Consider the following 13,844-nt stretch of genomic DNA (forward strand, 5'->3'; position numbering starts at 1 on the left):
TGAGCATGTCTATGCGCACAAACTCTAAATTTCCCACGCACAAATTACGCCGGTCGCTCGGCTGGATGAGGACAAGCGGCTGTAGTGTCTTCGCACAAGTTCCAGAGGAAGTGATCGGAGACGGACTAAAAAATGGAATAAAAAATGACTTCCTTTATACCTTCCTAGATGTAAAAACCTGGAAATCTGAGAATCTCCAGACATGTTGGTTTGAGACAATAAAACGTTTTTTTTTTTTTTAAACGTTTTTTTTGAAAATGTACAGTACAGACCAAAAGTTTGGACACAACTGTGTGTCCAAACTTTTGGTCTGTACTGTATATAAAGTGCCGCTTTTTGATATGGTTCATATGGGCAGTTGCCCAGGGCAGCATCAGAAAGAGGAGGAGCATCCAAGAACAAGAAACAAGTTTCCTACTACTTCCATGTCTGTGTAGTGAACAGTTCAGATTTATTCTTTGACGTCCCTGTTTCCACCTGCGCACCTGTTGTTGTAAAGGAACGACAATAATCAGCAACAACAATCACTGCAGCTGAGGTGTTGACACACTGCTCAATTGGTGCTTTAATTGAGCAGTGAAGGAGGACGTGGAGCATAGCAGAGCGGCTGGCATTATGCATACTGGAACAAAGGACCAAAAATACCGGCTTAGATGTTTTAAGGAGGGTCAAATAACAATAAAAGGGAATGTTTCAGCAGGGAAGCTGTTTTAACCTTACATATATGAGGAAGAAACTTACTACCAGGACACCCAAACATGAGCTCAGGCACTGAGCAATTAGATCTGACAGTAATGTGAAGCAGACTTGATTTAAAAAGTGACCAAAGTTGAATAATGAGCAACAAGCGATCACAGGCAACGACCTTCAGTGGGCACTAGAGCGATCTGCGGACAAGTGGGAAGCCGCCGAGATGAAAGTTAGTTCTCTTAAGTTGGAGGTTTTTAACTAGAAGGAAATGTTCTGCACTCTTCAGAACAGGGGCCATTCTGCACCTCGAGCAGAGGAGTTTAAATCTAGTGTCTTAGGCTAATAGATAGGCTAATTAGGGCCTCGTCTGCAGTACTGCCGGCTTGCTCTGCTTTGTTGTGTTGGAAAGATTAGCCAAAAGCAAAACTCTCAAGACTCTTAGATGTGGATGTACTATACATGAGGCAGAACTAAGGAAGGAAGGAAACAGAATGAAATGTAGGAAAGAAAACTCCACAAAATTAGTAGCAACCCCAAGAAAACTTTAGCTCTGCTGCTAGTTTGTCTTTGACTAGTAGTTATGCACTTCAATTTTATATTTTATAAAACCCCGGGGCAATAAAAGTTTAGGTCACATGGATTTGTGCTTAAGACCTGATTTGAAAGCGACTGCGGTGTCGGCTTGGTCTAAATAAGGTCGCTTTCCAGTCAGGACTTCTTCCTCCCTCTAACAACTGAAAACATACCCAAAAAATCTATTGCAGTCGCATCCTGATTAATTATACATAGGCACACAAACCGGAGGGGTGATTAACAAGGCAATGTTATGAGTCAGTGGACATGGAAATTCACCTCATGACGCCTGACACTTCAAACATCATCCATAAAAGCTATTTTTAAATGTGCGAGAAGATCTGTAAAGTGTGAAGTTTAATGGCACTCCCAACCTTCTTTGCGTTTTTTTCCCCCGCCAACCCTTCATGACTGAACATTTCAGTGTGGACAAACTGACTGTCGCCCGCTCTTCTTCTGTCGTTGTTCATAGCAACCTGTTGACGTCCCTTGACGTTTAAACGGTTGATTCTACCAATAAAAACTAGAAGTATAACAACAACAAACAAACAAACAAAAAAAACCCCAGCTGTAAACATCGGTGTGAAAATGAGACACGCCGCACCTTCCTCAGGCTCCTTTGTGACACCCAGGTGTGAATTTGTCTAGACTACAGTTTATTTTTTTTTATCACAGAACAACATCACATGTAATGTCACAAAAAGAGAAAAAGCTCTGTGGCAGAATACGCACACACACACACCCCCACACCCACCCACACGCACACACCCACACACACGCATACACCCAAATCATAACTGACTAAACAACACCATTTGGAAACAGTAAAAGCGAGAGAGACACCAATCAAACGCTGAACAACAGTCCTACAAGCTCTGTCGATGTAAATTTATACTTGTACTGCTATCTACAAAGTTTTTAAATTGCAACCATGTGTCTTTTTTTCTTGCTTCAGAATTTTATGATATGGTGGACTATCTCATAAAATCACAGTAAATTGGGCTGCCGTTGGTGTTTTTAATGTGAGGAAGTTCAATGGATATGAATACTTTCTCCAAGGCAATGCATCTTACCAAATGGAGTTTTCTTGTGGTGGATAAATATTTGGCTTGAACAAACGCGCATTGTATTTTCTCCCGGTGTTTTAGTGCAGGACTTCATCTTATTAGCTAATTGAAGGCTGAAGAGTTCTTAGCTGGAAAGTTCATCATGTTTTCAGGAGCTAAACCCCCAACCTTGGAGTCTGAAACTGTTTGAATAGATGTATCTTTGCTTCAACATACTTGATTGGAAACAATTAGTCGGTAAAACGAAATAGAACGAAATTTTTGTTTTCTGCTCATTCACTTTATTAATTACTATACAAAGTATAATAAGACGTGGTTTTTTTTCTGTGTGGAGTTATTATGGGCCGAAAGCAACTCTAAACAGGTGTGTTTTTAAGCTTGATTTAAATGAACTCAGTGTTTCAGATGTTTTGCAGTTTTCTGGAAGTTTGTTCTGGATAGAAGCGGAAAGCTGCTTCTCCATGTTTGGTTCTGGTTCTGGGGATACAGACCAGAACCAGAAGACCTAAGCCGTTCAGTGATTTATAAATTATCAAAAATATTTTAATGTCTTAGTTCATATCTTACACTGGAACATTTCCTCAAACTTGAAGTCACTTCCTGGTTTTCTTCCTCACCTCTATGCTCATCTTGTGTCCCAACCACAGACCTGAATGGGTTTTATCAAGATTTTATGTATTATGTTTGTAAAAAAAAAAAAAACAATACAAATACAAATCTGAAAAGTGTAGTACCAATATATTCTTGTAAAACATGTATGTGTTTTGTGTGGTATTGTTGAAAAAGACAATTTTCCACAGTCTTGAACAATAAATGCTTCACATTTAAGTTTCCTTTACTGTGATGTCTCCAAACGAAACCCAATACCCATCAGAGATCAGCCAATTAGTAAATAGGATCCACTTGTGTGTAATTTACTGTAGGTATAAAATGCAACTGCTTTCTAAAGGCCTCAGAAGTTTGTTAGAGAACATTATAGAACAAACAAAATCATCAAGACAACAATACACTGACAGGTCAGGACAAGATGTGGAGAAGTGTGTGAATACTAAATATCTGGCACTAGTGCTCATGTTTAAAGCAATAGGTGAATTGATTCTTATGACTTGAAGAGCGTGATAGGTTTTCCTTTTTTGAATAGGGAACATGGAGTATATAACAGCTCCACTTATGGGTTGACATGACATCTTCCCCCGCTGTCTGTGTCTGGCTCGTACTAATCTGTTCACTGCCACATCAGGGTCTGTGCAGTTCAGTGACTTGCTGATAACTCTGTGTGGCTTCATCCCCTGGCTAAGCTGGAGTGGACCATTAGAACTGTGTTTGGCTCAATCAGCCCGGCTTTGTGCAACCGCTTTTTGGAAAAGCCTTTATCTGCACCATGTGTTTTTCTGTTTGTGCAAACGCCTGAAAAGTCTCTGTGGGCTTCACTGTTGAGACTTTACTAACTAAGCTGAAACAAGCTGAACTGTTTTCATGAGGTCACTCTTGACATGCTCCACATATTACAAACATGAGCAAATCTTGGTCAATATTCCGCTAATGTTGAAAAAAAATAAGATAATTTCACAGTTGCAGTGTTTCCATTAAATAAAAAATGCAGTTAAAATCACCCGAGTTTGTAGATGTGATGTTATTTAAAAAACATCATCCTCCAACTACTTCCTGTCTTCTTCTTCGTGGTTTGAGCCAGTAGCGATATCCGGTTGTTGATCAAGTGTGAAAAACGTATTTCCATTGCAGTTTTGTAAAATAAACCAATTTTGACATGGCCTAAAAACCACCATACTAACGCCAAAACTTTCTGTTGATTTTTTTTAATCAAAATTGGCATGGTTCCATTGAGCAAATTTATTTTCAAAATGTCAAATGATATACATGTACAGTATATGGTTAATGTAAATGCAGCAAGTGTAATTCAGAAGACCAAAAATACCTGACACCTGTTCTAAGAGAGATTTCCTTCTTTCATCGTATCCAATTGAAAAACTTCTCCAGATGGAAGAAATCCCGTTTGTTCTCTGGTTACAAAAATTCATAACTCTGTTATGGTTCCTGGTCCATTTTTCGGACTCCGTCTGCTTTCTGGACGGGGGAAGATAAAGACAGTTTTGGGCGAAGTACACTCTCAAACATATATTACCCCATTATGGGTTGTTTTCCTGCCTTTTTGCTTTTAGCATTCATGTCTGAAACTGCCTTGTTTCGCCAAACAGCAGCTCTTGTTTCCTCCAGTCATTTTACTCTTTGTCTCAGAGTCGTCTGAGTCATTTGGTCATCGTGTTCATCCGTGACTATGTTTTTCTTTTGGTGATCATGTATTGCATATGGTACAATTGTACGACAAACAAAAGGCAACAGCATCATAATAAAATGGAGGAAGGGTTTGAGTATACAGCAGAATAATACTAGATAATAATAATAATAATAATAATAATAATAATAATACTCATACAAGATGTAGTCAGCTCTCTGACCCTTGACCCCGTGAATAAAGCAGCTGTTAGAACACATCCATGAATGAACATCCTGTGATCTGACCTCGCTCCTCTTCCATTCATTTCATTCTACATTTATGTGAATAAAGATTAAAAAGTACTACATGCATATATTAATGGAGAAGAAAAAAAAAACCATGGTGAGTTGTTTAAAAGGAACATAGTGCAGTGAAAACGTCTACATCCATATCTCCTCTTATAAGTAGGAGTTATGCATAACTCCATATACATGCAATACAACTAAATCTGATGCTTTTCAACCAGTCATGTCGTAATATCCTGTGCTGCAAAATGTAACAACATACATTGTATCACAGCAACACTATAGAGATGTAGATATTTATATATATCTTGGTCTGCAATTGAGGCATACAGATCAAAAGAGGAGGTTCTATTTTTTTTATGTTTTTTTCCACCAATTTCTGTTCAGAACAGAATATTCCACTTCATGTTAGAACAGTCTTTTTTATTATTATTATTTTGAACTTGAAAAAAAAAATCTTCTTTTCACTGAAGAAGAAACTGAGAGAAAAGAAGCAGTCATCCTCTGCACTGTTCACCAGGCAGTATTTTCTTATAAAACATATTTGCATCTTCGCTGTTGCTGCCAGCAGGAAACTGACATGTGACCATAAGACCGATTCACGAGGTGCGAGAACTTCTTATGTCGATTTAGAGAGGAAATGATGCTGACTATATATAAATGAGAAATAGAGTTACTTTAGCAAACTCTAAAAACCACCTGGGTGTTTTTTTAAAACTATAATTTATAGTAATTTTAACAAATTGGTAACTATGATTTAATACCAGAACTTTCCCTTCTGTCATTGTCACAAACAATAAGGTACAGTTTTGTTACATTATTTTTTTTTATAATAAGGTACAATTTTCTGTTTTGATGTTTATCTATGCACAGAAAATGTCTTTGAAAATTTGTATATTTAATAGCCCAAAAACTAAATGATACACTAGACAACATAATTCTTCTTCTTCCTATTTTGTTTAATCCTGTAAACCTTGGAGAGGGGAAATGTCCAGCGTGCCATGGAAACAGATTCAAAGACGAAAAAGTGCAACATTGTTTGATATATTTTTTCTTTCGTTTGTGTTTTGATCATTTTCTTGTGGGTTATTTGTTAATTTGTCTGCCCATGTCTGCTCATTTTTTCTTTCTATTATTGTTCCTAAGATGTTGCCATATTAGTTTATTCCTTTCTGTTTAGTTTCATAGTTTATTCTTGTGTTCTCTCTCTTGAAAACTTGTATTTATTTATTTATCTATTGTAGATTATTGTCACGCTCTGACCTGTCTCCACGGTTCATGTCTATGGTAAGTTGATTGTCAGAAATTACAACAGTTGATGGGGTTTCAAAATGTTATTTCTGCACCTCCATGTGGATTGCAGACCTCTAGAAAGATACTTCCTCATTAGATTCGTAAAACACATTACATAATTCATACGATTAAAAATGTCTCCAGTGTGAGCAGCGTGCAATGACCAAGAAACCCCAGAAGGGAGCAGGGTGAGCCGGAGGAATCCAGTAAAGGTCGACACGTCATGAACACTGAAATCAATTTTTAGTAGACGGAAAACTCGGCCTCAGCTTCCAAAAATCAAACAGTTCAGGCATCTGAAGGTGTTTAGTGACCACATCTCATAGATGCAGATTTGAAGTTTTAAAGGCAATCATGTCTGATTATTTGAGCGCCAGGCTTTTTTTTCCCCTCCCATAATTCACTTCTGCCTCTAATCAAGAGCACGTTAGTGTTTGATCAGACTTTTGATTCGCCACGGACTCGGTTTAAAACCAAGACACGGCGTCGCAGCACTTGTTTTGACACGGTGCTTGATGTGGAGACTTTATCTCCTTGACAACAACATGGATTATGTGTATCAGTGTCTCTGCATGTTTTTTCTCTCAGCTGAAGGTTATTTTTGTTGCTTGTTGGTAATTTTTCTTGGAAAACATTAGATTTTTTTTGTTTTGTTATTTGACTCCAGAGTAAGTGAGATGTACTTAACAGAAGACTATGAACAATGTTCCATACTAACTAGTTACATATACTTGAGGAATGTTTTGGCGAAAATGTACTTTTAGGAGTATTTTTCACTACACTGTACCTTTAAGTTTTACTTGAGTAATTTTACTATGAAGTTTGGCTAGTCTTACTTGAGTAAAATTTGCTCACCGTCCTGGTTGCGTGTGACCAGAGGGCGTCGCATTTCTCAACCACCTGCAGGCCTGTCACTGTTAGCAATAAATCAGTTAATCGCATGATAAATTAAATCACACTCAATCATTTCTATTTGCACGATTTATCGTTTTTCTTTTTTCTCTCTCTCTTTCTACCAGAAACTGGATGACTAAAGTCTGATACTTTGGTTTCAACTGGTCTTTTTTTTTTTTTTTTGAAGGATAATTTTGTTTACAGAAACTTCATAATTCATTTGATTTGTTTTTCTGTTGTTTTTTATTTATTTATTTATTTTGAATATTTAAAATGTCTTCCAGTTCCAGTGTTAAATGCTCATTAGAATTTAAAGTTTATTGATTTTTCATAATGTGTTCTTGCATCACTATTTCATTTCCATTATATGACTTGAAAATGGTCTCAAAACAACAATATTATTGTTTATCCTGATAACTTCTGGGACGATTTATCGTCCAGTGAAATTGGTTGTCGCGACAGACGTATCGAAAGACGTTTTTGCCTTTGGGACAAAAGTGCGATAATTAAAGGTGCAGCGTCCCACAACCCAGATTTGTCTTACAAAGTGACAGGAAGATAGAGCACATAACACCAGTTTTAAAGTCCTACACTGGCTCTCTGTAGCTCACAGAATAGACTTTAAAATACTGTTGTTAGCTTATAAATCACTGACCGGCTTAGTACCACAATACATTAAAGACCTGGTGTTGTTGTATCAACCTTCCAGACCTCTCAGGTCTGAGGTGTACGGAGCCCCGTGCAGGAAGAAAAACGGCGAGTGACTGAGGGTCATTGTGCGTAACGGAAACCCTGTAAATTCTAGACACTAACAGGTACCATAGAATTGCACAAAAATCCGTGAGGGATCGGAGTACCTGCTCGAAATTCCATGAAAGAGGTGTACGGAGCCTTGTGCCAGAAGCCCATTAAAATGCTGTTTACATCGTTTTAAACTGTGGTTGTGAGCGTGAGTGGGAATAAAAATAGCAACAGGTATTTTGTTCCATATAACACAGTAGGAGTGTAACAGGGAAACCTTCTATGGATGCAAACATGACTAAAAACCCGCCTGTTTAGGATTGTATTTGAAACATAATCAACTACAAATTTATTGATGGAACTTGACTTAATGTCGTGTTTTGATTGTTGATTCTATGTTGCATTGTGTTTCTGTGTTTGATATGATGTAAAGCACTTTGAAATGCCTTGCTGCTGAAATGTGCTATACAAATAAAATTTGATTGAATTTGATTGATGAGCTGCTTAATCAGAAGCCACACGGTGATGTTTCTGACACATCTCTTACTCCTCCTGACTTTGTCTTTTATGTAGATGGTTGTGCATGCTGAGGCCCCTTTTACAGGAGGAACCGCTGTAGGCTTTGCTGTGTTTACTGATTGACTGCCCTGTTGTTGTTTTTCCACGTCGCCTCTTAGCAGAAGCATCAGAGCTCCTTGTGCTGAGTAGGGGTTGAACGACTACATATTTTTTAAGGTCGACTACATCATGATAATAGTCGAGTCGATGTCGACTAGTCGCGGTGACGTCATAGTGACGTAAGCGCAAAAACCCTTCACAACTACTTGGAGGCTTTATTAGCTATTTTCACGGCAAATATCGACCCCCTCCCCCCCCCCCCAACACACACACACACACACACACTCTCCCCTTCTCCTGCTTTTACTAAGTCTATTATGGAGATTCTTCGTGAGCAGCGGGGAAAAGTTTGTTGCACAAAGTCGGGTCTGACTTTTTTTTTCTAAACACCGGCTGATGCTGATGATCTCTGGATAGTTACTATAGGAGTCAAATGATCACACTGACTACATGGTGCTTTTGGAACATCACAAGCCAAACTTGTTATGAACGGATCCCGTTTGGTTACAGCTGAATTCAACGAAACCACCTGCTTCTCCTCCGCCCGATGCGCGGCAGGAAGCTCTGCTGACTCAGCAGATTGAACGATTTAAGATATTTTCTAGTCAACGTCAACATGATAAAAGTCGAGTCGATGTCGAGTTGACTAGTCGTTGTGACGTCATAGCAACGCAAGACGCAAAGCTTTGGAGTAACGTACAGGCTTTATTACCCGTTTTCACGGAAAAATACGGCATTTACACAGAACAGCAACAAGTGAAACAACAAAACATCGGGATAGTTTATGATAAATAATAAGTTGCTGGGAAACCAACATTCAAAAGGAAACGCACATCTTTTAGATGGCATGTAAAAACAATAAAAAGAGGTGGCACGGGGGCGGGGGGTAAATAAAGTTCACTCGCTGTCAATATTCTCTTCGCTAAGAGTTGTTGGGGTTTTTTCTTGGTTGACATGTAGGAAAACAAGGGCATCAACATGAGCCGGATGAAGGCTTGCCCGCTTTCTCGTAATGGTATTCCCAGCGAGAGAACCGCAGTGAAGTTAGTTTCAAGTTGGATATTCGATATTCGAGCTCCGCGGAGTAAGCGGCGTTTAGCTCAAGGTTGATCCGATTTATGAACGCTACTGTCGGCCAGCGGTTCTCCACCGCTCCCGGCCGCAGCGCCCGAAGGTTCACTTAGGGACTATCAACAAATTACTGAACCTAACATTCCTGTCAAAGAAATATAATGTTTTCTTCAATAGCTTCCAGGTCATGTGACCTATTGACTCAAAATCACTTTGGAATAATTATACTAGTCTCTTTAGATGAGGCACAGTCATTTGTTTTCCATTTTAAATCATTTTCAATTTTTAATTAATTTATTTCATCAAAATTGAGGGTTTTTCTTCAATAGCTTCCAGGTCATTTGACCTATTGACTCAAAATCACTTTGAAATAATTCTAATAGTCTCTTTAGATGAGGCACAGTCATTTGTTTTCCATTTTTAGCCATTTTCCATTTTTTAGGAATTTTTTTCTTCAAAATTGACTGTTTTTCTTCAATAGCTTCAAGGTCATGTGACCTATTGATTCAAAATCACTTTGAACTTGTTCTACCAGTCTGTATAGATGAGGCACAGTCATTTGTTTTCCATTTTTAGCCATTTTCCATTTTTTAGGAATTTTTTTCTTCAAAATTGAGGGTTTTTCTTCAATAGCTTCAAGGTCATGTGACCTATTGATTCAAAATCACTTTGAACTTGTTCTACCAGTCTGTATAGATGAGGCACAGTCATTTGTTTTCCATTTTTAGCCATTTTCCATTTTTTAGGAATTTTTTTCTTCAAAATTGACTGTTTTTCTTCAATAGCTTCCAGGTCATGTGACCTATTGACTCAAAATCACTTTGGAATAATTCTAATAGTCTCTTTAGATGAGGCACAGTCATTTGTTTTCCATTTTTAGCCATTTTCCATTTTTTAGGAATTTTTTTCTTCAAAATTGACTGTTTTTCTTCAATAGCTTCCAGGTCATGTGACCTATTGACTCAAAATCACTTTGGAATAATTCTAATAGTCTCTTTAGATGAGGCACAGTCATTTGTTTTCCATTTTTAGCCATTTTCCATTTTTTAGGAATTTTTTTCTTCAAAATTGAGAGTTTTTCTTCAATAGCTTCCAGGTCATGTGACCTATTGACTCAAAATCACTTTGAAATAATTCTAATAGTCCCTTTAATTGAGGCACAGACATTTGTTTTCCATTTTAAATCATTTTCCATTTTTTAGGAATTTTTTTCTTCAAAATTGAGGGTTTTTCTTCAATAGCTTCCAGGTCATGTGACCTATTGATTCAAAATCACTTTGGAATAATTCTAATAGTCTCTTTAGATGAGGCACAGACATTTGTTTGCGATCTAAATTAATTATAAATTTTAAAACACCTTCTCATTGAAAAGCAAAATTGTCAGTAAAAGTAAATACTGACATGTGGGAAAAGATTAATTGCGAGACATGTGCTTAAAGTTTGTCTTTATGTTAACATTTAATTTTTGAACATTTTTAATGCCATTTCAGGTAAACTTTGACAACTATGAAGCAGTTCTGTCATTTGTCCTTGTGAACAACAATCACTGGAAGTTGCTGGTTTGTGATTTTTTGTCTACAATCAATATTTTTTCATTTTATGGTTTGGATAGAGCATGACATATTCACATTAGTTTTAATGAAATTTTTCTTTGTTATGCCCCTTTACTTTGTTGATCTGTTTTAGTACATCAATGCAGAAGCCAGAACTGTATTCCTAATAGATCCTGCACAAGTATCATCTGAGCTTGTGGACTCCCAAAAGGCAGCTAAAAGAATACAGTAAATAAAGCTCTAATAAATTTTTAAAATGTATTAAAAATTAATAAATTTGCAAAGTGACCACATAGAGATTGAGTTAAAAATCTGAATGTATGTGACATTCAGATTTCTGAATATATTATTGAAATATATTATCCATAACATTTTTTCAAAATATATTATGTAAAAAATATTTCTATTAATTTAAATGTTTATGTAAATATTAATTTCAATAAACTTAACATTGTTGTTGTTAACAGAAACTGATAAGAGGAAAGCGTGAGTTGTCTTATGAGTGGAATTACAGAATACAATTGCTCTTACACAAATCATTTTGTTTGTTATCCAGAGAATACTTCAAAATGAGAAGGACATGCCATGGAAAAACAGACTGGGTTGGGATCCAATGGAAAGGGGGGACAATGCGCCACCCTATTCAACAAGACGGAAGCAGCTGTGGAGTTATTGTAGTCAAAGTAAATTAATGAGTTCATGTTTTTTGTTATACAAGTGTGGATACTGTGTAATTATTATAGAGAAAAGTTGTCTATCATCAAATACAGTCTCTCTGGTTAGTTAAAATGGGCTTTCGGAATTGTGGAAAGAGTGTGTATTCACTTGGAGGAATACAGACTCCCCCAACAGTAGCCCATAACTGGGGTCAGTGCAACATGCCACACAGTATTTGTAATTACAGTTCTTTCATCATCTTCTAAATGTTGAAACATTTAGATGTTTCACTACAGGTATCTGTACTAACAAACATACCTGTTTTAGTATATGTGGGTACACTATATATGTCCACATGAATGTTTTAAGTCTGATGCATTATAATGCCATAAAAAAAGTCTTTAAAAACTTTTTTTTTCTTTAGATGGCAAAAGCACTGATGGAAGCCTTCCCTCTGATGCCAGATGTAGATTTTGACACAACAAAAAAGGCAATGAAAAGTGAAAGAAGAACTCTCGCTCTTCAAATCCTTGATGCATCAGGTATACCATGTGCATTTCGACTTACAATACATAAACATACACACATATATATTGCAGAATCTCCCCAGCTCTTACATTACTGAACCAGTCTTGACTGGTGAATTTAAGGTTTTTTATTTTATTTGATTAAGATCAACCACCATCATCAAAGTCACCACAATAACCTCAATAAATGTGAAAACTAAAACATATACAAACATTGTAATACAAAACATGAACTTAACCAATAAAGATAACAAAACTAAACAGACCTCGCTGCTTTCGCTGGGGAACACTAAGTTTTGATTTCTTTGTGACAAGCACATCTTGACAGTTCAATTAATTCACTGTTTCAATGACTCTTTCAACTTATATAGAGTCTGCCCTCATTAGCTCCTGCAGCCCGTGAGGTCAATAAAAAAAAAAAAATTACAAAATGCAAATTCCATTTCACAAAATATAAACCACCAACAGTGCCAATCCAAACAGACAAAGATATCTAAACGATATGCAACATTGATAATTTAGAAAATTTACTTTAGTTTACAAATGTATTTTATATAATCTCCAAGTATTAATAATTTTAAATTAATTTTCTGAAATAATTAGCTATTTTGTTATATATATATATATCGATCTATCAATCTATCTTGTTTGAATATGCTGTATATTCTTCTTGATTACAGTATTTGATGACCACTGTTGGTGTGCGATGTGCGCTGCATACAAAGCCCCGGGGTCTGGCCCTGGAATGACAGACTGGGTGAGAAATCAAGAGTTGTCAATGTAAAATTCAGAATTAGACACAGGAAATGACTCTTGGGAGCCATGAAATGTTTTATATAATAAATGACAAGCAATTAAACACCAAACTGTGTGACAGGAGATGAGTAAGTTCAATACTGCTAAACATGTATATTTTCTTGTATTTGTGAACAGATCCAGTGTGACAACTGTGACCGATGGTACCATGCCCTGTGCATAAATATGAAGAGCACAGAATTTCAAAAGAAAAAAACAGGCAGTTGGAAATGTGTATTGTGTAGTTAATCTGAAAACTAGAAACTGTGTTCATTATTGTTCGAAATACGTTTTGAAAATATCTGTGGAAAATGAAAATGTAATATGTTTGTGTGGCATTGATGCTATGTGTGATGTATAAAGTGTACTGGAATCATTTCAAATTGATAAGTAATTTTATGACGTTATCTGAAAGCTATTGAGCAACAATCTTAAACTTTAAGGAAAAGATTCCTAAAAATTATAAAATAAAAACATAAAACATAAATAAATGTCTGTGCCTCATCTATAGGGACTAGTATAATTATTCCAAAGTGATTTTGAGTCAATAGGTCACATGACCTGGAAGCTATTGAAGAAAAACACTCAATTTTGATGAAAAAAATTAATTAAAAATTGAAAATGATTTAAAATGGAAAACAAATGTCTGTGCCTCAATTAAAGGGACTATTAGAACAAGTTCAAAGTGATTTTGAGTCAATAGGTCACATGACCTGGAAGCTATTGAAGAAAAACCCTCAATTTTGATGAAATAAATTAATTAAAAATTGAAAATGATTTAAAATGGAAAACAAATGACTGTGCCTCATCTAAAGAGACTATTA

The 13,844-nt window shown here is 36.4% G+C and overlaps 1 protein-coding gene across 1 annotated transcript; it reads left to right on the forward strand.

The window, feature by feature from the left end:
- The first annotated feature begins 10,785 nt into the window (after positions 1-10,785).
- On the forward strand, positions 10,786-13,403 carry LOC116729191 (uncharacterized). The gene is made up of 6 exons (XM_032577561.1): positions 10,786-11,047; positions 11,175-11,269; positions 11,598-11,724; positions 12,123-12,240; positions 12,906-12,982; positions 13,159-13,403. The coding sequence occupies exons 1-6, from the start codon at positions 10,967-10,969 to the stop codon at positions 13,267-13,269; spliced, it is 609 nt and encodes a 202-aa protein (XP_032433452.1). The 5' UTR covers positions 10,786-10,966; the 3' UTR covers positions 13,270-13,403.
- Positions 13,404-13,844: the final 441 nt, after the last annotated feature.

This window comes from Xiphophorus hellerii, chromosome 12 (assembly GCF_003331165.1).
Source record: "Xiphophorus hellerii strain 12219 chromosome 12, Xiphophorus_hellerii-4.1, whole genome shotgun sequence".
NCBI lineage: Eukaryota > Metazoa > Chordata > Actinopteri > Cyprinodontiformes > Poeciliidae > Xiphophorus > Xiphophorus hellerii.